At 35.0% G+C, this 27,069-nt stretch overlaps 1 protein-coding gene across 2 annotated transcripts in view; it reads right to left on the bottom strand.

Moving 5' to 3' along the window:
- The window catches only part of LOC110654153 (DNA polymerase epsilon catalytic subunit A), a 43,854-nt gene that overhangs the window by 2,519 nt on the left and 14,266 nt on the right, over positions 1 to 27,069 (bottom strand). The window contains exons 22-47 of one of the 2 annotated variants that reach the window (XM_058132032.1): positions 26,961 to 27,048; positions 26,740 to 26,820; positions 26,511 to 26,654; positions 17,476 to 17,571; positions 17,073 to 17,273; positions 15,920 to 15,974; positions 15,694 to 15,836; positions 15,156 to 15,613; positions 14,412 to 14,559; positions 14,142 to 14,339; positions 13,965 to 14,039; positions 12,789 to 12,961; positions 12,463 to 12,646; positions 12,305 to 12,369; positions 8,504 to 8,636; positions 8,224 to 8,325; positions 8,047 to 8,130; positions 7,798 to 7,872; positions 7,533 to 7,592; positions 7,143 to 7,405; positions 7,018 to 7,066; positions 6,572 to 6,732; positions 6,426 to 6,492; positions 4,950 to 5,090; positions 4,563 to 4,733; positions 4,252 to 4,464 (exon numbers count right to left, since the gene is read on the bottom strand). In XM_058132032.1, coding sequence (XP_057988015.1) covers positions 4,252 to 4,464; positions 4,563 to 4,733; positions 4,950 to 5,090; positions 6,426 to 6,492; positions 6,572 to 6,732; positions 7,018 to 7,066; positions 7,143 to 7,405; positions 7,533 to 7,592; positions 7,798 to 7,872; positions 8,047 to 8,130; positions 8,224 to 8,325; positions 8,504 to 8,636; positions 12,305 to 12,369; positions 12,463 to 12,646; positions 12,789 to 12,961; positions 13,965 to 14,039; positions 14,142 to 14,339; positions 14,412 to 14,559; positions 15,156 to 15,613; positions 15,694 to 15,836; positions 15,920 to 15,974; positions 17,073 to 17,273; positions 17,476 to 17,571; positions 26,511 to 26,654; positions 26,740 to 26,820; positions 26,961 to 27,048 — 3,628 coding nt within the window. Of the gene's footprint in view, positions 1 to 4,251; positions 4,465 to 4,562; positions 4,734 to 4,949; positions 5,091 to 6,425; positions 6,493 to 6,571; positions 6,733 to 7,017; positions 7,067 to 7,142; positions 7,406 to 7,532; positions 7,593 to 7,797; positions 7,873 to 8,046; positions 8,131 to 8,223; positions 8,326 to 8,503; positions 8,637 to 12,304; positions 12,370 to 12,462; positions 12,647 to 12,788; positions 12,980 to 13,964; positions 14,040 to 14,141; positions 14,340 to 14,411; positions 14,560 to 15,155; positions 15,614 to 15,693; positions 15,837 to 15,919; positions 15,975 to 17,072; positions 17,274 to 17,475; positions 17,572 to 26,510; positions 26,655 to 26,739; positions 26,821 to 26,960; positions 27,049 to 27,069 lie in introns of both variants that reach the window. The other variant, XM_021810057.2, reaches the window with a different exon arrangement.

The following is a 27,069-nucleotide window of genomic DNA, read 5'->3' on the forward strand; positions in this document are numbered from 1 at the left end:
TAGAACAAATAGTGGAACAGAACACAAGATAGACATAGAAAACAATAGAAGATATCATAGAAGGAGACCAATTAGGAAGGAGCAGGATAGGAGGAGGATCAGGGTTGGTACTTGGAATGTTGGATCACTTACAGGAAAATTAATGGAGCTTGTGGATACCTTGGAAAGGAGAAGGGTGAATATTGCTTGCATTCAGGAGACTAAATGGGTAGGAGAGAAAAGTAAGGAAGTGGGTAATTCAGGGTACAAATTGTGGTTTACCGGAAAGGAGAGAAACAAGAACGGAGTGGGTATAATCATAGACAGAACATTGAAAGACGCAGTAGTAGCTGTGAAAAGAGTAGGAGATAGAATTATACTAGTAAAGCTAGTACTAGAAGGAGAAACAATAAATATAGTTAGTGCTTATGCCCCACAAATAGGACTAGACAGTGAGAGTAAACAAAGGTTTTTGGAAGATATGGATGATTTAATGCAAAGCATACCGAATGAAGAGAATGTTTTCATTGGTGGAGATTTGAATGGACATGTAGGAAGTGATAGACAAGGTTATGAGAATGTTCATGGAGGTTTTGGTTTTGGCAGTCGAAATGAGGAGGGAAAAAGCATCCTGGATTTTGCTATGGCATACGACCTAATACTAGCAAATACCTACTTTATAAAAAGAGAGTCACATTTAGTGACTTTCAAAAGTGGACAACATAGAAGCCAAATCGACTTCCTCTTAACCAGGAAGACAAATAGAGCTCTATGCAAGGATTGCAAGGTCATTCCAGGAGAGGCTTAACAAGTCAACATAGGTTGGTGGTCTTGGATGTCAAGTTTAGGAACAATTCAAGTAAGGTCAGAAGAAATAGTGTAGCTCGAACAAAGTGGTGGGAGTTCAAAGGAGTAAAGCAATTGAAGTTCAAAAATGAGCTTCTCGAGTCCGAAGTATGGAAGCTAGATATGGAGGCCAATGATATGTGGATACAGATGGCATCAAAGATTAGAGAAGTAGCTAGAAAAATACTTGGAGAGTCTAAAGGACATGGACCACCCTCAAAAGAGAGATGGTGGTGGAATGAAGAAGTACAAAAGGCAGTAAAGAGAAAAAGGGAATGGTATAAGAAATTACCTAAATGTGATAATAATGAGGCATATGAACAATACAAGATAGCAAAGAAAGAGGCAAAAAAGGCAGTTAGTCAAACAAGAGCACAGGCCTTTGAAAAGTTATATGAGAAACTTGGAACTAAAGAAGGGGAGAAAGATATTTATAGATTAGCAAGGAGTAGAGAAAGGAAATGTCAAGATCTCAATCAAGTTAGGTGCATTAAGGATAAAGAAGGAAAAGTGTTAGTGAAAGATGAGGACATTAAAGAAAGATGGAGAAATTATTTTAATGATCTTTTTAATAATAGTCAAAATGGAAATAGCGTGAATATAGATTATAGAACAATAGAAAAGAATGTAAATTATACTAGAAGGATTAGATCTTTAGAAGTAAAGGAAGCACTTAAGAGAATGAAAGTGGATAAAGCCTGTGGACACGATGAAATACCAATTGAAGTGTGGAAGTATTTGGGAGATATGGGAGTGGCATGGTTAACTAAATTATTTAATAAGATTCTAAACTCAAAGAAAATGCCTGATGAATGGAGGAAGAGTATTTTAGTACCTATTTTTAAAAATAAGGGAGACATACAGAGTTGCTCAAACTATAGGGGAATTAAACTCATGAGCCATACTATGAAGTTGTGGGAGAGAGTTGTGGAGCATCGACTACGTCATGATACTTCTATCTCTCTCAATCAATTTGGTTTCATGCCCGGTCGTTCAACTATGGAAGCGATCTTTCTCATTAGAAGCTTGATGGAGAAATATAGAGATGTGAAGAAAGATCTACACATGGTTTTTATTGATTTGGAGAAGGCTTATGATAGTGTTCCAAGAGAAATCTTATGGAATGTGTTAGAACAAAAGAGGGTATCTATTAGGTACATACAAGTATTGAAAGATATGTATGAAGGAGCAACTACTATTGTGCACACAGTGGGAGGGGACACAAGAGATTTTCCGATCTCAATTGGATTACACCAAGGATCAGCCATAAGCCCTTACCTTTTTACATTAGTTTTAGATGAACTGAAGAAACATATACAAGAGAGTATTCCTTGGTGCATGATGTTTGCGGATGATATTGTTCTGATAGATGAGACACGAGAAGGAGTCAATAGGAAGCTAGAACTTTAGAGAAGTACTCTAGAGTCAAAGGGTTTTAAGTTAAGTAGAACGAAGACAGAATACATGCATTGCAAGTTCAGTGAAGGCCAAACTGGTGATAGGGAAGGAGTTAGTTTGAATGGAGTGGTACTGTTCCAAAGTAATCACTTTAAATATCTAGGTTCAGTCCTTCAAGTAGATGGGGGATGTGAGGAGGATGTTAGTCATAGGATTAAAGCCGGATGGTTGAAGTGGAGACGTGCCACGGGAGTTTTATGTGATCGTAAGATTCCCAATAAATTAAAAGGAAAATTTTACCGTCTGACCATACGACCAGGCTATGTTATATGGTAGTGAGTGTTGGGCCTTTGAAAGAGTCGTATGCATCTAAGATAAGAGTTGCAGAGATGAGAATGTTAAGGTGGATGAGTGGCCATACTAGACTAGATAAAGTCCGTAATGAAAGTATTAGAGAAAAGGTAGGAGTGGTGCCAATTGAAGATAAGTTGAGAGAAGGGAGATTAAGGTGGTTTGGTCTTGTGAAGCGTAGACATACGGAGGCTCCAGTTAGACAAGTAGAGCACATTAGGTTAGAGGATAGAAAGAAAAAAAGGGGTAGACCTAAATTGACTTGGAGGAGAGTAGTACAACATGACTTTGAAGCATTACACATTTCTGAGGATTTAACCCAAAATCGTTCAGAGTGGAAAAAGCGAATCCATATAGCCGACCCCAAATTTTTGGGATAAAAGCTTAGTTGAGTTGAGTTGAGTTGATAAGAGTAAATTTAATGCTGATCGGTTTTTGGTTGGTAATAATAAAAATTTTCGATTTCGGTTACCTTTGATTTGGTAACCGAACTAACCGAAATAATCAAATTTCAATTAATTAATATATTGATTATAATTTTATTAATATTATATTATTTATAATTATTATTTTTATGATTTTATAATAACATTTAACTTATAATTATTATCTTATTAATATTAAATTATATTTATTATTTTTTATCAATAAAAATGAATATAAATATATTTTTATTAATATTTTATTAAATAATTAATAATATAAAATATATATATTTTTTTTTGGTTAGTTCAGTTATAGCTGATAACCAACCGAATATTTTTTGTTTCGGTTAATTTTGATTTTCTCTCAATTTCGATTCGGTTTAATTAATATTTTTAGAATTGGTTAATAATTTGGTTAATTGAAAATTCGGTTCGATTCGGTTTGGTTAACTGAATGCTCAACCCTATTTGCATTTATAACTTGCTCTTCTTGTTGGCCTGGCTTTGTTGTTTTTGGAGAAATCCTTCCCGTTCTCCCCCTAGCTTGTCTTGGCATGGTGTTGTGTGTTTTTTCAAATGTGGACTGAATGACAAGAGCCTTTCATGGGCTGCCCAGCCTCAATCCTACATTCTGCTTTTGCCTAATTTGTTAGGCATTTTTGGTTTTTTTCATCCCTATATTTTTTCTTGCACACTGTTTGTCAACTGTGGCTCTTCATTGTTTTTTTCTTCTTTTCTTTTTCATCTTCAATCTCTCTTAGATTCCTCAAGAAGTATAGCTTGGTTATGATTTACCCAAAATATAGTCAGTATCATGATTTCGACTAGGATCCATGGCTTTGTCAAGATTGCACAAAGGAAATACTAACAGAAATCAAGGAGTAAACATCCTGAAACATCAAAATATTTGAAAATTTTGAGAAGTCAAATAGATGGAACAAATTAGTGATAATAATACCTGCATGTTTAAGCAAAGAAAGTTAAATTCATCATCTCAGACAGCATGTTCCCGCAAAACAGGCAGTGAAACAAAGTAGGAGGTTAAAGAGATCTTGGATAAAGAAAATAAGATAGAAAATGGAGTTAAAGAAAAAGAACATAGATTACAAGTGAAGTAATTGACAAAAGAACAAAAAAACACACACATGCATTCACATTGAGTTTCTCACATATCAAAACTATGTCAGCAAAAATTTAGCAACTCTAATTTAATTTGGATAATTTGATGCTATATAAGTTCAATTAAGATTACCAGAACTTCATGCTGCACATTGTGGTCAAGGGCCAGAACAGCACACACATGCTTAATAAATTCCAGTGCAGGATCCCCTCTATTAATGTTACCCACAAGTTGTGGGAAACTAGATGAAATTTGTTGATCATTCTCAGACTTGTTTATCCCCTTCATATGAAGAACAGTATCACGAACAATTCCAAGCAGTTTGTCTGTAAAGTATGTGCTGATCTGTATATTCCAATCAAGTAAGTGTAGTTCAGAACTTAAGTGCAAGAAGCTTTCAATAGGTCATACAAACTTTGAAAAATAGTATTTCTCATTGATACCTGCCCTCTAAGATACTCAACCAAGTGTGATTCAAATGTCTCAGCAGCTGCAATGGTGATTGATGGAGTACATAAGCTGACATTCTGCAAAGATGCTCTGTTTGCAGCCTGCTTTTGTGCATAATCCCAGGGAATAAACATAAACTCCGAGACAATTAAAACAAAATGATCCTGCAAAAGACCCAGAATATTATTCAACAGATGCCCACCAAATTATGAGCAAAGAAGAAAATAAAAATTCTAAAACAAATCGGAAGATGATCCATATAGCAACAACTGTATGATCCTATGATGATACTGTCATCAACTGACCAAACAAAACCTTATTTTATTAGTTAGCCAATATGCTGTCCCTTAAGCGCATCTTTTAAGGCAAAGAAAATTTACTTGAATTTTCTTGGGTAAGTATTCAGCAATGTTCCAGCTTGATACAATATCCACTTGCGATTCTTCTCTTTGGGAATGTTCCCCTTGTGATTCACTTTGTGAACTGTCATCAGCTCTGGCTGGAATTCCACCATAGTTATACTATAACATAGCAAGCAAAATGACCATACGTTAATTGGAAAATATACAGTGCCCATCAATATCCAGTAAATGAAGAAAAAATAGAATTAAAATAGAATTATCTTTGTAGTGAATGCCTCATATTAAAAATGACGAGCATTCCAACCCATTTATTAGTTCAGCTTTCAGTTTCAGAGAAATCAGTTTGAAGAACTTTGCAATGGATGGGAACACCAAATATTAGGCAGAATGATACTGAAAAGATAATATTATACTAACATCACCAAATGAAAGGACAATTTCAAAATTGCCAGTCACTGGACAATTAAAATACATAAGAAACGTCACTGCCCAATGAGTTTCTTAAATGCCTTTGGCATCAAAATTCAGAAGTTGCACAATATATAGTCATGCATTTTTTATAAAACAAATAAAAATCAGTGAAGATGAACTCTCAATTTTCTCAAAAAAAAAAAAAAAGAAAAAAAAATGAATTCTCTTGTTTTTGAGAATGCACTCAAAACACTGAACATTCACTTTTCATCATTTTATCACCCTCTTTGCAATTGAAATCAATTTTCTATTAAAAACTACCTTCAATTCTCATATAGATATATCTGCTTCAATTTTATAAAATTTATCGAACAAAGGGTTGCTAAATCATAATTTTAGTCACAATATTAAACCACAAGAAAGGCAGTCAGGCAGAGCCATGTGATTAACAAATGAGATGCAGAACTCCCAAAAATTTTTTACGCATCTGGCAAGATTTCCGATGCAAAACAACCTGTGCAATGCAATTGAAGCTCATGTCTTCTTCAAAAGAAAGATCATGAAGTAGCAATTGTGGCTAGATAGAATTTAGATCTAAAATTGAGAATTACAAGAGAGTTTTTAAGTGCAATAACTCACTTGCAAACTCCATCAACTGTGACACTAATTGTTCCAAATGTACTGAATTCTATAGAATTAAAATGTGGAATTCTAGTGTACACTTTTTAGAGATTCCAAACATGATAGCAATGGAATTGGAAATGAATTTCAGAAATTTTATTAAATTCATTTGTTCCAAATGCTAAATCAAAATTTTAGATTATGTCTTCCTTCAATATGCATGCTACATTCATTTATTAACAATTCATTACTTAGTATTAGTTTTCATCTATTTTTTAGGAAGAGAGAGATGGAGGGAAAGGATGTACATCTGTCACTCTGGCGTGGTGATGTGAAAAAAAAAAAAAGAAAAAAAAAACTACTCAAGAGAAACAATAGAAAAATAAAGAAATAACAGACAGTACAATAACACCACATAGTGCAATTTTTTTAATAAGGAATGCCAGAATGGAGTGACCAAACCTGATCCATGAAAAGCAAGGAATTCCAGAACTGCAGTGGCTCAAGCTCAATCCACTCAAACAGCTCTCTACAATCAGCAAAGAAAAAGAATCATAAAATGGAAGGAGAAGGACAATTTATCTACTAGCTCCTTGGACCAGACAAACCTAGATTGCAAAGTTTTGAGCAAGCTATCACAGTAAGCTTTTGCAGCAGATAGACTGAGCTTTCCAGTGTCTATGATAACTTTTGAAAAATTTGCAAATATGATTGTGGCACCTAAATTGCGAAATTCAGCCAGCAGCAAAGCAAACACCTTTTGCATGACCTATATATAAAACAACTAGAAAATCATCAACCAAAAGATCCAGAGAAGTAAAAAAATACAAAATTACAAAGAATTCTCATATTTCACCAAGAATAAAATATGCTTTTCTGTGGTTGAGAATCTCATGCACAAATCCTTGTTATAATGATTAATACAATTTTTTTAGAAAAGTTATCCAGGAAAAGAAAGAAAAATACTATGTTATAACAGAAAAGATTTGCAGCTCAAATGTCATCACAAAACATTCAATAATGACAAAGGATTCTTGTCTACAATAGCATTTACCTTGTGGAGTATGCGATGAAGAGCTGGGTCATGAAGCTTTGATTGAGGGCTGCAATATAAAAGGTAAATAGTGATTACTAGAGTTATGAACAAGATTCAAACGTAACAAGCTTTGATACCAGAACCTGCAAAGCCATCGATAAAGATGTTGTAATAATGCATCAGCAAAGACATTTCCAGAAGAAACTGCATCTGCAAGGCATCTCTGAATCAGCTGTTTCAGGGCACGTAATGCAGGTGCAGATGATGTAACCTCATCAAAGCCATATTGTTCATCATAAATATGTGAACTAGAATTCATGTCCTGCTCAAATCCTAACAAAGCACCTCCTTCCATTTCATTCACTTGGTTGCTTTTCAGCAGAGCATTTACAGCAAGGTGATGAATCTGTATGACAACAATTTAAGCATGCATGAATAAAATCAACTCAATTGAAACCCAAAAGAAGAAGAAAAGAAAGAGATTTTCTTAAAAGGAATTAAGAGAGAGAGAGAGAGAACATCTTTATTCAAACCTTTAACTCCACAGAAACTTTTCTATAAGCTCCAGGGTATGTAAGAAGAGGTTGATGGACCTATTTTGAAATAAGAGAGTAAAATTCTTTAAAACAAAAGGCATAAGCAATAGATATTACAAAGAAAATGACAGCCATAGATTTGAACAAATGAATTCCACTTTCTTTGCTACAGCTAGAAAAAAAAAATGAAAGTAAAAAGATGTCAGGCCATCAATAAATGCGGCTGCTTTCCCATGTTTATATGCATCTGCTAGAAACTAACCTCATCTACAAAACATGCAGATTCATCAGTAATGCCTCCTAGATCAGGAACACCATCATCAGATATCCAAAGTAACTACAAGAGTCAACATTGTAAGTTGGAATGGCAAAAAAAAATTAAACACTCAAAAGACGAGATCTTTGAGAAGAAATGACCACAGTTGCAACAGCCTTCAACTTTTGCCACTAACTAAACAAGTAAATAAGGAAAATAGAATCTTTACAAATGAATTGTAAGCCATTAGAGTACCTGTTGCTGATCATGCAGTGCTCTCGAGAAGAAGACATCTGCTGTAAAAATAAGCCAGTCAAGTTCAAAATTTCCCAAAGGTACCTGTCACATCAGATTTGAAGAACATCATATCTACAAAATACAACACAAATGGATGGCACTAATTCTCTAGACATAAATAAGCACACAAATTACATGGGCATATCTTGAGAGAGAAATCCTTTCATTCAACCACTGAGATGATGCAGCAGAACGTTGCATTCCAATTTTTGCAGCTGCTTGTTGCCACCCAAGAACCTACATGATATGGAGCATAAGACTTAAGCTTTAGGATGAATAAATTAAGCTTTAGATGCATATGTTATTCTTCACCTTAAATTCTCCTTTCTTTCTTGATTAAATTTTCTTTTATCCAACCTCTATTAGAATTTGACCATATGCATGTAAAGCAGTGGAAGATTTGGAAATCTATTACCTGATATTGACTGTCACGAACATTGGATGGTATGCTCACACAAGGGAAATTATCAAGAGCTGGTATGCCTGACTTCATCAAATGAGAATTTGGGCATTCAATAACAGCAATTGTAGGTCCACGATTTTTTTCTCTGTCAATAAAGGATTCAGGCAAATTAATATTACTTATGAAAACTATTGTTTACCGCGAAAACGTGTAAACTATAAAGAAACAAAGTAAACACACAAAACAATAATATTTACATAGTTTACCCTCAACATAGAGCTACATCCACGGGCATGTCACATTCCACTATCATCAATAGTAAATCATCATTACAAACTCAAAGCTATACTAGTTAATCCAATTACATCAAAGAGCACCCTCACATCAAAGTAATCATAATAAATATATTAATTAGTACTCTCAATCTCCTCTAGATATAACCTAATATATTTATTTACTACTTTAACTACTACACCATGAAGAGTGTCTTCAACTACAAAGAGTGTCTTCAATTATAATAGGCTATAATCCCTTCCTCTTTGATTATGCTCTTTCTCCTCCTTAGGCCAAATCCTCTTTCCCTTCATAGAACTGCAATGGGCAAGAACCTCTCATCAATGGACAGAGCCAAATCCTCAGCAATTGGCAAAATCGCTCTCTACAATGAGCGAGAACCTAATACCATGAGCTGAAAGCCACTTTCTTCAATGGGCAAAGCCACTCTCCATGGGTGAAGCCAAATAACTTTTCCACTATTCTCTTATTTATAATGTTAATTCTCTTAATCCTAATCTGATTAGGAATCCCACTCAATTTAGGAATAACAATAAAATAAGAGTTCTACTCTATATAGGGAATATTCCTCTTGAGCAATATTTCTTCCATTCAAATTAGAAAAAATATCTCTCTCCAAATCCCACTAGGATTTTGAGTCACAAATCTAATAAAAACCAATGCAAAAACAATATAACCAGAAGAGAATGAAATGAAAGGCTTCTCATTTGAATAGAAAAGTATAGTTATTATTCAAATGATAGTTATTGTAAGTTGGAAAAACTAAAACAAGCAAAAAGAAAAATCATTGCTTATGCATGTTATTATACCACATAAGCATTGATATATGATAATTTTCCATATTAACCTATAAATCATTTTGAAATCATGAGAATCCATTAAGTTTTCCCTATGTTGAACAATTTCATTTATAAAAACCAATAAACACGAAGGATTATATGTCCTCCAATCCTAACCAACATAAAACAACCAGTGAAACATAAAAATAAGACTAAAGAATAGCGCTCTCCAATCAAGCTGGAAGATAATTAAAGGTACTCCTCTAGAAGCTCCAAAAGCATAAGCCCACATAGAAGCCATTGTAATACTCCATAAAAGAAGCCATCGCAATAATCCATAAAATCACAAAAAAAAAAAGCACAATGCCACAAAACTTTATCATCTTCTTGTTAGTAGTATGCCCTAGAGCATATCATTTTCTATGTATCTTGCAAACATTTTAATCAATAAATGGCAATTTCACTTTTCCGTTTACATAATATATTTATGTGTAATAGAAAATGTCCATTAATATTTTGTTAAAAATTCTATTCTTAAGTTGTTAAGAATATGAGTGACAGTATTTCTAGCACAAAGTATAATAAATTGGTTCACAATCGAGGATACTTCACAATAAGGACATGACTTATCCAGAAATATTGTAATCATGTTTGTTGTCAAGGTATTTATATGAGATATAAATAAGATGGAATGGTGAGTCTCATGCCATATAACAAACATGATAGGCACTTATACATGATAAGTAGGCCGAACCAGTGACACATATGATAAGCACATGGAGTTTACTCTTGTCAATACATTGTCATATATCATATCAGTGCATATAATCTTTAGACCTGAGATAACACAGTTATTTTGTATATAGGTGGTTTGAGTTTGATACTGCTTTCATACTTGTACTATGTATGGGTATATGGGCATGTGTTGGCTCCTACTAGTTATATATGGAGATAGCTGTTGATCAAGATGGAATCTGTTACCCTAAGTAATTATGGATAAAATCCTATGTTCATTTAATTGTTCTTGATGTTTCAAGTTCCTGGCCAGGACAGATTTAGTCAGAAAAGAATTTCTGATAAGAAAATATAATTAATCAAGAAGTGGAATTAAAAGAGAACATAATGTTCATAGCAAATGGAGTTTGACATAAACCATGACTCCAGCTCGAATTGGGATTTTGTAAGAGAGAGATTCTAGTATACGGTAACATATGATTATAGGTTCATTTAAGGTATTCCTTATTGCTGATTGGGTGGCTATGGCATGCTATGCTAAGTGTCAACCATGGTCTATGAGATGCCTAAAATGATTTAGAGAAATCATTTATAGTAAAAAAGAGTTCTGATTATATTAAGAGTTAATATCATATCTCATTGCCAATTAGTAATGAGCCTAGTGAGTCACACACATACACAAGTTAATCACTAAATTAAATGTGATTTAATTGATTAATTAAAGAGTTTAATTGATTAATTAACTAGGTTTGGTTTGCAATAAGATTGCAAAGTCCCTAGCATGACTTGAAGCCAAACTTAGGTTATTGGATGTATAGTATAAGTTAAATTTATATTTAAAATGTTTAAATATGAATTTAATTGTGAGAAATTAATTAATGAAGATTAATTAATTAATTTATATTTGATATAAATTGAATAGAAGAGGAGAAATAATGATTTTGGGTTGAGAACTCAAAATTACAACATAAGGGTAATTTGGTCATTTCACCTGGTGACATGTAGCACCATGAGATGGTGACACATGGCACCATATAAGCTTGCCATTTGTCTTCCTATCATGCAAGGTGATCAAAATCAAGATTAAGTCTAGCTTTGACATTTGACTTAATGTAATTAAGTCAATTAAAATTAAGATGCAATGTGGTGGTGACATGTGGCAAAGGGTTTAAGTGATGACCTAATTATAAAAGGGAAAAGAAAAGAAGAAACACTCACTCTTATTCTCTCATATAAGTAGCGGTACAAAAGCTCTCCCTTTCCTCTTCTTCTTTTCTCATCAATTCAAAGAGAATTGCCCAAATTCCTTTGAATTAAAATTGCTAGAAATTATTTCTAGTGGCTTGTACACATCTACAGCCTCTCTAAAGGCAAAACCCCAATTTATAAATGGTTGGCAAGGCTTGAGAAGCAAAAGAAGGGGCTGCCCATTGGTGATCTTGGTATAGACAAGCTAAAGGGACAACACTAGGGGTCCTAGGTGCTACCTAAAGGTGAAAATTAAATCAATAGTGCATCAAAGTGGTTAGTGCTCTAACTCATATTTTAAACTGGGGTTTAAATGAATTAATTTGTTAATTCACAATCTTAAATGGCAAACATAGATCCTAATACATATTAAAAGTGTTTTAATATGCAATTGAGTATTGAAACTAATTAGGCATATAAGAGATGTGGCATGATGCATGAAACCCTAAAAGAAAATTTTTAAATTCAATGCTCTAATGTAACAATTTCATGCTTCCGCTCCTTCACTTCTTCACCACCAAACTCTTCCCATTTCAAACTAACAGAAATATCTAAAAACTATGGAAAAATCCTCTCCAAAGACTACGTTGAACGTTTATTACAGAACATTTTAGAGTATCTTCCAAAAAGTTGCCACAAATATTATAAACAAAGACATTCATGACAATTATCCATTTTGCAATTTATGCATTTGTCGCAATATTAAACTCATCTACCAGGTGCTATTGCTATAAAGAGAATCAACATGGGGTAAAACCTGAGTTCGCTTATTCTTCCCTGTAAAGTCCTCTCAGCATCCTTGACATGTCCAACATAAGCTACCTGTTATATATATAGAATAATTAAGAAAAATAAAAGGTAAGAGCTATTGCAGAAGAAAGGTTACAAAGCTTATGCCAGGTGGGAAAAGAATACCTTGAAAACAATACCATTCGTGGGAGGAGGTGGTTCAATGGACAATGCATTGCAGGCTTCACGAAACTGCCTTTCAAGAAAAGATGGTGATAAATCCTTGTTTTGATAAGGATTGACCACCACAACAGATATAGTCCTTAATACAGGCAAATACACAACAAATATAGCACGTCCTTCAGAGATGCTGTAATTTAAAATCAACAATATCAGAATTAGTCTTTGGCTTCAATGCAAGAACAATGAGCAGGGTAGAAAATGGCTTTGAGCAATCCTTTAAGTACTTACAGAAAAATAAACCAATACCCTTATTTGGTATTAGGGATTACCTATGATATAGGTAAAAGAAGGAGACTGATTGCTCCAAATAAGTACATTCTGTTGTTGTCTTCATGTGCAGTTCACTCAGACTCCAGCCATCCTGGGAGCTCCGTTTCGTAGCTGTTTTATCCACTTTACAGACACAACCAATCTGGAGTATGGCGCTAAACTCTGATGGAACCTTCGTCTCATATATACCCTAATTAAAATTTGAATTTGAAGTAAACCAAAATTAATTCATCTAAAAAAAAAACTGATACTGATACCATATCATAATACAAGTTTACCTTACAGAAAAGTTCAAATTTCAATGTTATAAACCCTGTATCATAAACTTTGTAAATCTTCTTTGTTTTTGTTTTTCATTTTCCCCTTTCTTACTTGCTATAAAATTCTGCATGGTTTCAGAAAAGCTCAAAAGCTGTGGCAAATGATTGAGCATCCACTAAATAATTAGTACAAAAAAGAAAATGATTGCCAGACCAGAAATAGTAAAAATAACGTTAGGAGGTAGAAATGCAATTTGGCAAGCATGTGTTAAATGAAATATTGCAAATTAGAGAATGTAGACATCCATGAATACAACAAAGAATTTTTTTTTTTTCAGGAGGACAATCCAGTCATCAAATCTGAAAGTCAAAAGACAAACAGAATTAAGGTATTTGGTAATGTTGCTAACATTAGAAATAAAAAATAAGATGATTGGTGATATATATATATATATATATATATATATATATATATATATATATATATATAATACAACATCACAAAAATTTTATCTAAGAAGAAATTTAGAACACTCAGTCAACCTAGGTTTTAAGATAAATATGTGGCACACCAATGTACTTGTTTAATAACTTGAATGTGTGTGTGTGTGCTAACAAAAGTAAATTTAAAAACATTCATGGCGGTAATAGAAATATAAAAGAACTATGAGGCAACAGAAGTAGAATGCTCAAGTAAGAGAAAATAATGAACAATAAACAGGATAACCACAGATCCAGATGCATGTTTTAGGTTCATCACTTTAACATCCTAAATGTATTTCCACCAGGAATAATTTTATTTGGGTGACATGTCAAAGAGTTACCTCAACTCAGAATGTGACACATGAATGACAGGCATTAAGGTGAGAACCATTTGCAGGTTAAGTAAAACATGCGAATTATAAATATGCTGACCTCAACTTCTGGATCTGAAAGAAGAGCTGCAAGTTTTTTGCTTTCTTTTCTGAATTTATCTTCATCTATAGAAACCTATTAAGAAATCATAGCCAAAAAAGAGTAGAAAATGAGGGGGAAATTTTAAAAGTAGCTGGACCAGAAATTTAACCAAAAGAAGTGTAACACAAGAGATACCTCAACCAAGTTATAGCTAGGCCTTCCATGAGGAAGAGTCTTGTTCACACGCCTACCAGGAAATCTTTCTGTCATAGGTGCTTTAGAGTTGAGGTAAAATACTCGGGGAACTGTTATAGGGATCTTAAGCATGATTCCTTCAACAACAACCCATGCAAAAAATTGTCCATAATGTGAACTTGGAAGCAGCTGAATTATCTGAACCATAAGATAAAATTAAACAGCGCACTTATTGCAGCCAAGTGTCTTCAATAAAAGAAAATTGTGTACCTGCCAGTGGCATCGTGTTAGGGAAATTTCATGTGTTGTAAAATATGAACCAACACCTGTCCTGTGCTGAGCTTTTTTATGATTTATTGGGCTGCCTAAAGGCTCAGAAGCACCATTAGCATGATTTGAATTCCTCAAACTGCCCAACCTATCAAATGTTACAACAGCACATACACCATTTAGAAAAATGAGTGCATGCAGGCACACTCACAATAAATCTCACATTAATAGAGAAGAACACAAAAAAAAAAAAGTGTGGTGGCTATCTTTCTTTGGAAGATGCCAAATTAGCATGAGAAAATAATATTATATTAACAAGCATGTTCACTTTGATGAGGGAAAAAGATGACCTTAATTCAAAGAGAGAATTAAAGGTTTTTATTATTCACAGAGCCAACAACAATTGAACAAACTTTTTTAGGTCATTTGCAGAGCTTTTACGTCCTCCAATAAGAACTGAATGCTTAAATAGATATATGAATGTATGTTCAAAACCAGACAACTAAATCAATAAATCCTACCACATTCACACCACAACTACTATTTCCTGCCTCTTAATCAAAACTATGATTTGGCATCTATGATATGGATATTTAGATTAGTTCCCTTCATCTCTAATCTAAGAAAGAAAACAAAGCGTGAAAAAGATTAAGGATCTATTGGCCTCCAACCAAATCTTATTTTAATGGAAGAAAACAAGCCTTAAAAGTGGGCTTTTCATGTGTGTAACAAAGAAAAACATACCTTTGCCTCTTCCTTGTGTCCAGATTATCTTTCCACTTTCTTTTCTTTAATTCAAGCCACCCCTGATAATCTACATTTCTGTCAATATTTTCAGTGGAGGATGCATTTCGTTGCAACAGTTGCATGCTTTCACCATTATCAATTTGCTGTTGTGAGGAATCCATTCTCCCAGTTGCCTTTTGTGAACATTTTTCATTGTTGATTGCATAAAGACGAACAATTGGTCTAGGCCTATTTTTAGAACTGCTTTTATTTAGGAAGTCTTCCAAATCCCCAACATTCTCCTCATTCATCATATGATCAGTAGTAACAGAATCGCTAGTCCTCCTTAACGACTCATCCAGGTTGGATAAGCTGAAGATATCAACCAATTTTCTTTGACGGTATTTATCCTCCTTTTCACGAACCTTTTTATGCAGCCAATCAGGATGAAGAACCCTAGGGACAGGGTTTGCAACCTGCCAAATGTTCAAGTCATTTCCAGAAGGCTAAAAGAAAATAGATCAGTCAATTGATAAAAATGAACAAGGAATCGAACCTTCTGCATTGCAGCAGGAATTGTAATAATCTTCTGAATGGCTGAACTTAGCCGTTGCTTGTAATAGGACCAATCAATGATGGATCTAATACCTACATCTGATGAAGTCTTGCACCATTTCCGTAAATAGAACTTCATTATTTCTGCAAAATGAGAATTTATTGATAGAATATAAAAATAAAATAAGATAAAAAAAAATCAAATGAAAATCTGGATAAGATTTTACCAGCATCAGTTTCAAATATTGCAACAGGAACAGCACGCTCACTCACAGGTGTTCCCTGCTCACATCATAATTGCAATGATCCACAGCAAAATCATCAAGGTTAAAAAAAAAAATTTAAAATATTAGAAATCAGTACCCCAGATATAACAGCAACAATATGAGAATTTTAAGGAGATTGACACACAAGAGGGATACGAGCCATATCACTGATAGTGTACTTGGAGCATTATAAGTGAACTCAATTAAATTGCAACCAGTTCAATGAATTACAATTATTACATTCATCATATGCTTGAAAATTGAATTCATTTCCATTGACTTGCCTCATTCAAATGTTTAGACCACAAAATATCATTATGCTATCTCTTTCAACACATCTCCCTCTCATTCTTTTCTATGCTTGAGTAAGGAAAAAAAATGAAAAAACTTACTGTTTGATCTTATTATTTTGTATACATCAAAATGCAGAATTCAATTCATCAATTTTCTACTCTTAGTAGCTTGAAGTGATCATAAACTAGTTGACTTTAACTCTAATCCTTTATTCTATAATGCTTCTTTTACATATAAAAATAAAAAAAATTTAAAAAAAATCCTGATCCACAAGTACCAACATATCAAACGAGGGAGAGAGAAGAAAAAGAATATGCAGCTAATGTAATTCACAAGCCTACTGAAATGTTACAAGTGTCCGCAGTTATACCATCTGATGACACATGTACACATCTCACAAAGATTAATGGTGAGAAACATGGTGGCCACATGTAACCTTCCTGCACTTTCATTAGACATATAAAACCATGCAATATAACAACTCAGAGCATAAAGGTTTTTAAACCAAAGTATACATATTGGGGCCCAATAAATGACAAACTCTACAGGATGTACAATGTACCACTTGATAACCACAAGCATAGAAAGAAGTGCAAGTAATGGGAGTTAATCCTACCAATTCCAAGATATACACTTGTCTTTTTCCATGCATATGTTCAGATCCATATTCCATATTCAAACACTTCCCTAACTGTAACCTTTACTTCAGACCAATGTGACTGTAAGATGGAGCTTGGAGTATATAAGATTCTTTGATGTAAATGCACACACATCAATAATCAATAATGTATTCATCAGTAAGATAAAACAAAGAACTTACACTTGGTTCACATGCAACTATATATTGACAACGCAATCCTTTATCTTTAACCATTGTATCACCAAGAAAATCTGAGAGACGCCTTGCAGTGGTCACTGCACATGACTTCTGTTGACCATAGTCTACCAGAGACTTGCTCATTGTGCTTGATTCAGATATATAATCAAGCAACTCACTGTCAGCAATATCCTTTCCTTGATTCTGAGAATAAAATGAGAAAATAAAACCATAAACATTCCCATAGTTCACCCTTAATCTTCAGATAATCACAAATAACCTTGGTTTGTGTCTTTTAGAAGAGATGTAAGATAGATAGGAAAAGGAAGTCATCAGAAAATCTCACAGTGTTGCTTCAAAAAAGGGAAGTTTGGTTGTGAAAATAATTAAATTATTTTTTACATACATCAAGAAGATCAAGCCAGTGGTTGGCTACAGCAGCTACAGCTGAATAGCATTCCTCTAAGGTTGATCCATGCAGGAACTTGTCAAAAAGCTCAGCCTGGAAACAAAAACAAATATATATATATAACTACAATGGCAGGCATCAAGATGGTAGCATCATCACCAAGCTATGTTTGGGAACAATTTCGACCATGGAACAACAAAAAAATATTATAAGCATATATAACTTTATGGCATTAATATCTCTCCTCTCAGAAAACAAAACCCAGTCATGCTTTAAGAGAAAAGGGCAAAAACATGAACACACACATGCAAATGTTAGTATGCATATGTGGCACACATAAAGAGAAAAAAAGTTGACAAGAATATAAATTTATTTAAAAGACTAGGAAGAAAAATCTAAATTGAAATTTTATATCTGATAAAAGATTTGATTGCCAGGAAATCCTTTAGTCAATTAATTAAAAAAGATAAAATCAACCAGTGACAAGTATTAATCAACAACAAAAATTATAATTACGGAATAAGATAAAGAATCACAGACCTCACAAACATATATCTCACTAACGTTTCCTTTTCTTATAGAAACTCAACTAAAGTTTCTTCTGATGAGATGATCACTCATTGGGACCGCCCTATCCCTTTTCTTAATTAAAGGAAATAATTGGAAGAAGAGTAGAAAAGGAGGAAAAGGTTTCTGTTATGGAAAGTCAATCACTATGTTATGGAAAGTCAATCACTATATTATTTCTCTGTATATTTTGTATTCTGTATTCCTATTTAGGATTTCTTCCTAATTAGTAGAACACAATTATAGGAATCAATTGTATATATATACCCATGTACAGATTAATTGAAATTAATGAGAATCATCTCTTTCTACATGGTATCAGAGCAGGTCATCAATCTAGGGTGACTATTTGTTCTCACTACCCAGCTCAGGAGAGACCTTGGCTGTCGACCGGCCGTTTCAACCCCGATCAACATCGTTGGCGTCGTCTCAACCCCCTCATTCCACCACTGTGTGCTGTTGCCTGATCCAGTATAACCATTAAAGGACTTCTGAGGTTTGGCTCTCAGATCCTATTTTGGTATTTGCTTGATTTGTGATTTTGGGTTATTTTGCTGCTATAAGCACTTTGGATTAGCGTTTCGGTTAGTTTTCTTTGTCTCAACAAATGGAAGACAATAAGAATGTTATTTCTGATGTGATTCCGGTGATGACTAAGATCACGGAACACAAACTTAATGGTTCGAATTACTTAGAGTGGAGTAAGACTGTTAGGGTCTATTTGCGTAGCATTGATAAGGATGATCACCTTACTAAAGATCCACCCACTGATGATACACGACAAACTTGGCTAAGAGAGGATGCTCGGTTGTTTTTGCAGCTTCGGAACTCGATTCATAGTGAGGTAATTAGTTTAATTAATCACTGTGAATTTGTTAAGGAATTGATGGATTACTTAGATTTTCTCAGATTCGTAAAGGGAATATCTCCCGTATTTATGATGTTTGTAAGGCATTCTACCGTGCTGAGAAAGAGGATAAGTCTCTCACGGCTTATTTTATGGATTTTAAACGGGTATATGAGGAACTTAATATATTGTTGCCTTTTAGTCCTGATGTGAAAGTTCAGCAGGCTCAACGGTAGCAACCGACTGTTATGAGTTTTCTTGCAGGCCTTCCTTCAGAGTATAAGACTGCTAAATCTCAGATCCTCTCCAGTTCTGAGATTTCCTCTTTGCATGAAACGTTCACACGGGTCCTTCGTACAGAGAGTACTCAATCTTCACAGCCTGCCAGTAGTGCTCTTATTAGCCGTAATCCAAATGGACAACAGGGTAATAGAAGAGGAAGTAAATGAGGAATTACAGACAACAAAAGTAATCGGCGTAATGGAGAGGCTAGTTCTAATCAGGACTCAAGAGGAGTCATTTGTTATTATTGCCATGAGCCTGGCCATACAAAATATAATTGTCCGCAACTTCAGAGAAAAAATCAGCGATCACATATGACAAATATGGCGAGAGAATTCTCTGATCTTCCTCCGAGAAAACTATTTAGGTATCTGCAGAGGATTTTGCACAATTTTCCAAAGATCGTGCATCTCTAAAGCCTACGTTCTCACATCGCGATCACGAGTCGTAAATCCACTACATGCCTTGTGTCTTCTTCATCCAAATGGGTTATTGATTAGTGCATGAGATCACATGACAGTAATTCTAGTCTTCTATCCGCTTTGAGTCTAATCTCACTTCCTCATTACTTTAGCTGATGGTTCTACTTCTTGTGTCATGGGTTCTGGAACTGAGAACCCGACTTCGTCAATTTCTTTGTCTTCTGTTTTGTGTCTACCAAAATTCTCTTTTAATCTACTTTCTATTAGTAAATTTATTCGTACCTTAAATTGTTCTGTTTCCTTTTTTCCTGACCAGTGTTTGTTTCAGGATCTTACGACGAAGCAGATTATTGGTAGAGGACGGGAGTCAGGTGGTCTCTACATTCTGGAAAATCATGTACCGCGATCGCTTGTTTGCTCCAGTACCTTAACACCTCTTGAAGCTCATTGTAGATTGGGTCATCCTTCTTTGTCTACCATGAAGAAGCTGTGTCCTCAATTTCAGTCTTTATCAGTACTAGAATGTGAGTCGTGTCAGTTTGCAAAACATCATCGTTTGCCTTCTGTGTCTAGAGTCAATAAACGGGCTTCATCTCCTTTTGAGTTAGTTCATTCTGATGTTTGGGGTCCTTGTTCATTACATCTAAAGGATTTCGTTATTTTGTTACTTTTGTTGATGATTACTCTCGTGTTACTGGTTATATTTAATGAAGAATCGTTACAGTTGTTTTCTATCTTTTGTACCTTTTGTAATGAAATCAAAACTCAATTTAATATTTCTGTGCGCATATTAAGAAGTGACAATGCCAAAGAATACTTTTCAGCACAATTTCAGCCTTATATGACACAAAATGGCATTCTTCATCAGTCTTTCTGTGTGGATACCCCATCCTAAAATGGCGTGGCCGAAAGAAAAAATCGTCATCTTCTTGAGGTAACTCGTGCTCTTCTTTTTCAGATGAAAGTACCCAAGCACTTTTGGGCGGATGCAGTTTCTACGGCATGTTTTTTGATCAATCGTATGCCGTCTTCTGTCCTTAATGGGGATATTCCTTATACTACTTTGTTTCCTACAAAATCTTTGTTCCCTATTGAACCCCGTATTTTTTGTTGTACCTGTTTTGTGCGTGATGTTCGTCCACAGGTTACTAAATTGGATCCAAAATCTCTCAAATGTGTCTTCCTTGGGTACTCTCGGCTCCAAAAAGGGTATCGTTGTTTCTCTCCTACTCTTAATCGTTATCTTGTTTCTGCAGATGTCACATTTTTTGAGTCCACTCCATTTTTTCCTCCATCATCTATGTATGAGAGTCAGGGGGAGGAGGATGATCTCTTAATATATACTGTACAACCAATGTCTAGTCCTCTCCCACAGCCTATTCCTTCTGTCTCTAGACCTACTCGACCTCCCATTGTTCATGTTTATTCCAGGAGATTGGAGATTCCTGACTCAGATCCTCCACCAGCTACTTCGTTGAGAGATCCTGTACCTCATACTGATCATGATTCTGATCCAGACTTATCCATTGCTCTTCGTAAAGGTAAACGTTCATGTACTTACCCTATCTCTTCTTTTGTTTCTTATAATCAATTGTCTTCTTATTCTCGGTGTTTTGTTACTTCTTTAAACTCTGTTCCTATCCCTAATACTGTTGATGAGGCACTGTCTCATCCTGGCTGGTGTGATGCTATGAAAGAGGAAATGGAGGCTTTAGATGCTAATGGTACATGGGAACTATTGTCTTTGCCCACTGGTAAGAAAGCTATTAGTTGCAAATGGGTATATACAGTAAAGGTAAATCCTGATGGTTTTGTGGCTAGGTTAAAAGCACGCCTTGTAGCAAAAGGATATGCTCAGACATATGGGGTTGATTACTCTGATACTTTTTCTCCTGTAGCTAAACTTACTTCTATTCGCTTGTTTATCTCTTTAGCAGCTACATATGATTAGCCCCTGCATCAATTGGATATTAAGAATGCTTTCCTTCATGGTGATCTTTAGGAGGAGGTGTATATGGAGCAACCACCTGAATTTGTTGCTCAGGGGGAGTTGGGTAAAGTTTGTAGGCTTCGGAAGTCTCTTTATGGCTTGAAACAAAGTCCTAGGGCATGGTTTGGGAGATTCAGTGAAGCAGTACAGGAATTTAGTAAGCAAAAGAGTAAGTGTGATCACTCAGTATTTTATAGGCAATCTGAGGCTGGTCTAATTCTCTTGGTAGTCTATGTGGATGACATTGTCATCACTGGGAGTGACTCTGCAGGTATTTCATCTCTTAAAACCTTCCTCCAAACTCAGTTTCAGACCAAAGACTTGGGATTATTAAAGTATTTCTTGGGTATCGAAGTTATGAGAAGTAAGAAATGTATTTTCTTGTCTCAAAGAAAATATGTCCTCGATCTATTGACAGAGACAGGAAAATTAGGTGCTAAGCCTTATAGCGCACCAATGACTCCAACTTTACAATTGTTAGCAGGGGATAGTGAGTTGTTTGAAGATCCAGAGAGATACAGGAGATTGGTAGGAAAATTGAACTACATTACAGTCACTCGTCCTGACATTGCTTATGCCGTTAGTGTGGTAAGTCAGTTTATGTCTTCCCAAGCGTTGCTCATTGGGAAGCCTTGGAACAAATCTTGTGTTATCCGAAGGCGCTCAGGGAAGAGGTTTGCTATATGTAATCATGGGCATTTGAATGTTGAATGTTTTTCAGATGCCGAAAGCTGGATCTAAGGTTGACAGGAGGTCAACTACTGGATATTGCGTTTTTATTGGAGGAAATTTGGTGTCTTGGAGAAGCAAGAAGCAGAGTGTAGTTTCTCGATATAGTGTTGAATCTGAATACAGAGCCATGGCACAATCAGTATGTGAGGTAATGTGGATACTTCAATTACTAGATGAGACAGGTTTTAAGACTTCCCTGCCTGCGAAATTATGGTGTGATAATCAAGCTACTCTTCATATTGCTTCTAATCCGGTGTTTCATGAGCGGACCAAACATATTGAGATTGATTGTCACTTTATTCGTGAAAAGATTCAACAACAGATCATCTCAACAGGACACATCAAAACTGGAGAGCAGTTAGGAGATATTTTCACAAAAGCTCTGAATGGAGCTAGGATTGACTACATTTGTAACAGGTTGGGCATGATTAACATCTATGCTCCAACTTGAGGGGGAGTGTTATGGAAAGTCAATCACTATGTTATGTGGTTTACCGGAAAGGAGAGAAACAAGAACGGAGTGGGTATAATCATAGACAGGACATTGAAAGACGCAGTAGTAGCTGTGAAAAGAGTAGGAGATAGAATTATACTAGTAAAGCCAGTACTAGACGGAGAAACAATAAATATAGTTAGTGCTTATGCCCCACAAATAGGATTAGACAATGAGAGTAAACAAAGGTTTTGGGAAGATATGGATGATTTAATGCAAAGCATACCGAATGAAGAAAATGTTTTCATTGGTGGAGATTTGAATGGACATGTAGGAAGTGATAGGCAAGGTTATGAGAATGTTCATGGAGGTTTTGGTTTTGGCAGTCGAAATGAGGAGGGAAAAAGTATCCTGGATTTTGCTATATGGCATACGACCTAATACTAGCAAATACCTACTTTATAAAAAGAGAGTCACATTTAGTGACTTTCAAAAGTGGGCAACATAGAAGCCAAATCGACTTCCTCTTAACCAGGAAGACAAATAGAGCTCTATGCAAGGATTGCAAGGTCATTCCAGGAGAGGCTTTAACAAGTCAACATAGGTTGGTGGTCTTGGATGTCAAGTTTAGGAACAATTCAAGTAAGGTCATAAGAAATAGTGTAGCTCGAACAAAGTGGTGGGAGTTCAAAGGAGTAAAGCAAGTGAAGTTCAAAAATGAGCTTCTTGAGTCCGAAGTATGGAAGCTAGATATGGAGGCCAATGATATGTGGATACAGATGGCATCAAAGATTAGAGAAGTAGCTAGAAAAGTACTTGGGGAGTCTAAAGGACATGGACCACCCTCAAAAGAGAGATGGTGGTGGAATGAGGAAGTACAAAAGGCAGTGAAGAGAAAAAGGGAATGGTATAAGAAATTACCTAAATGTGATAATAATGAGGCATATGAACAGTACAAGATAGCAAAGAAAGAGGCAAAAGGCGATTAGCCAAGCAAGAGCACGCCTTTGAAAAGTTATATGAGAAACTTGGAACTAAAGAAGGGAGAAAGATATTTATAGATTAGCAAGGAGTAGAGAAAGGAAATGTCAAGATCTCAATCAAGTTAGGTGCATTAAGGATAAAGAAGGAAAAGTGTTGGTGAAAGATGAGGACATTAAAGAAAGATGGAGAAATTATTTTAATGATCTCTTTAATAATAGTCAAAATGGAAATAGCGTGAATATAGATTATAGAACAATAGAAAAGAATGTAAATTATACTAGAAGGATTAGATCTTTAGAAGTAAAGGAAGCACTTAAGAGAATGAAAGTAGGTAAAGACTGTGGACCCTATGAAATACCAATTGAAGTGTGGAAGTATTTGGGAGATTTGGGAGTGGCATGGTTAACTAAATTATTTAATAAGATTCTAAACTCAAAGAAAATGCCTGATGAATGGAGGAAGAGTATTTTAGTACCTATTTTTAAAAATAAGGGAGACATACAGAGTTGCTCAAACTATAGGGGAATTAAACTCATGAGCCATACTATGAAGTTGTGGGAGAGAGTTGTGGAGCATCGACTACGTCATGATACTTCTATCTCTCTCAATCAATTTGGTTTCATGCCTGGTCGTTCAACTATGGAAGCGATCTTTCTCATTAGAAGCTTGATGGAGAAATATAGAGATGGGAAGAAAGATCTACACATGGTTTTTATTGATTTGGAGAAGGCTTATGATAGTGTTCCAAGAGAGGTCTTATGGAATGCGTTAGAACAAAAGAGGGTATCTATTAGATACATACAAGTATTGAAAGATATGTATGAAGGAGCAACTACTATTGTGCGCACAGTGGGAGGGGACACAAGAGATTTTCCAATTTCAATTGGATTACACCAAGGATCAGCCATAAGCCCTTACCTTTTTACATTAGTTTTAGATGAACTGATGAAACATATACAAGAGAGTATTCCTTGGTGCATGATGTTTGCGGATGATATTGTTCTGATAGATGAGACACGAGAAGGAGTCAATAGGAAGCTAGAACTTTGGAGAAGTACTCTAGAGTCAAAGGGTTTTAAGTTAAGTAGAACGAAGACAGAATACATGCATTGCAAGTTCAGTGAAGGCCAAACTGGTGATAGGGAAGGAGTTAGTTTGAATGGAGTGGCACTGTCCCAAAGTAATCACTTTAAATATCTAGGCTCAGTCCTTCAAGTAGATGGGGGATGTGAGGAGGATGTTAGTCATAGGATTAAAGCTGGATGGTTGAAGTGGAGACGTGCCACGGGAGTTCTATGTGATCGTAAGATTCCCAATAAATTAAAAGGAAAATTTTACCGCATGACCATAGGCTATGCTATATGGTAGTGAGTGTTGGGCCTTTGAAAGAGTCGTATGCATCTAAGATAAGAGTTGCAGAGATGAGAATGTTAAGGTGGATGAGTGGCCATACTAGACTAGATAAAGTCCGTAATGAAAGTATTAGAGAAAAGGTAGGAGTGGTGCCAATTGAAGATAAGTTGAGAGAAGGGAGATTGAGGTGGTTTGGTCATGTGAAGCGTAGACATACGGAGGCTCCAGTTAGACAAGTAGAGCACATTAGGCTAGAGGATAGAAAGAAAAAAAATGGTAGACCTAAATTGACTTGGAGGAGAGTAGTACAGCATGACTTAGAAGCATTACACATTTCTGAGGATTTAACTCAAAATCGTTCAGAGTGGAAAAAGCGAATCCATATAGCCGACCCCAAATTTTTGGGATAAAGGCTTAGTTGAGTTGAGTTGAGTTGAGTATTCCTATTTAGGATTTCTTATTTAGGATTTCTTCCTAATTAGTAGAACACAATTATAGAAATCAATTGTATATATATACCCATGTACAGATTAATTGAAATTAATGAGAATCATCTCTTTCTACAGTTTCCTACATAAGAAAACAATAAGAAAATTGCCAAATTACAATAATAACTCAAACATTTTTCATGTTTTTGCATTCTAATTGAAACGTTTAAATCTTGGCACAATTGTCCTTAAAATTTGGATAAAATTTTCATGAATTTGAAAATTTTGGACAATTGTGCCAAGATTTAAATGTTTGGATTATAATGCAAAAATTCGAAAAGTTTGGATTATTATTATAATTTGGCTAATAAAATAGAAAATAATTGACAATATATCCAATAAAGTTGCATACTTTGCTTGAGAAACCCATCTAAGAATACCAAAAGTTGAGAAACTAGAAGTTGCATGACATACACTATCTTAGACCTAAGTACTTGCATGGCATTCTTGAAAATTAGCTTGAATTTCACTCCAACCAAACACTCCATAGAACCACAACCTAGCATATCTCCTGAATCTCCCTAGTTGTCCCTCCAAAGCTGCTATCTTATCTTTTGCTTTTAGACAACATGAAATTAGGCAATTTGAGTATTTTCATGTGCTAGAGGCACCATCAGTTTTATAAAAGAGCCCACGTTTATTTAACACAGTAAATTTTTAACCCAAGCAACATAGGCTTTAATAGACATTTACCACCAACAATCACGTGTGACTTTGCTATGTACAATTTCACTTGTTATAGGAATGTGTCAAGAGTTGCAACCAATGTATTAAACATAATGCCATGTGTTGAAACATTCAGCCTAGAAAACATGTGTTGAAACATTCAGCCTAGGAACAGAAATAATCAGAAGGAAAAAAAGAACAATAGAAAGAGGATATTAAAAGGCTCAAGATAGAAGCATAATTGGAATACTAAAGGGGTAACTCATACCTGGAAAACTTTGATCAGCTTCAGCTCACCTCTACGCTTGATTTCAAAACCTTTAAGCTCAGCCAATGTTCCATCATCATTGAAGACAGCATATCGCTTCTTAATTAAAATTCCTTCCTCTTTAGAAGCTGGAAGAATCATTGCCTACATGGTAAAAAAATAAATAAATAATGGAATACAGAGAAAAAAAAAGTTTTTAATGCAATAATTATGTGCTATTCCATGTTACCTTGTATGGGCCATCAACTTCAAATTCAATTGAGCATTCACTATGAGTTGCATATGTTTTATTTACAGGATCAACAAGCGTCTGTTTAAAAACAAAGCATCTTAAACAATCAGTGTAGTTCCAATCAAAAGGAAAAGAGAAGACAATAACCTATCTGTCACAACATAACAACTCAAAGCACATCATTGAGACGTCAAAAAGTACAGATAAAGAAAAATGACCTGGTATTGCTCATTTGTATTGTTTCTTGCAACATCAACATTAAGCATAACACAGGGATATGAGATTGTTAATTTTTTCTTTAAGTCCCTGAAATACACATTTCCCAAA

The sequence above is a fragment of the Hevea brasiliensis genome, chromosome 1 (assembly GCF_030052815.1).
Source record: "Hevea brasiliensis isolate MT/VB/25A 57/8 chromosome 1, ASM3005281v1, whole genome shotgun sequence".
Taxonomy (NCBI): domain Eukaryota; kingdom Viridiplantae; phylum Streptophyta; class Magnoliopsida; order Malpighiales; family Euphorbiaceae; genus Hevea; species Hevea brasiliensis.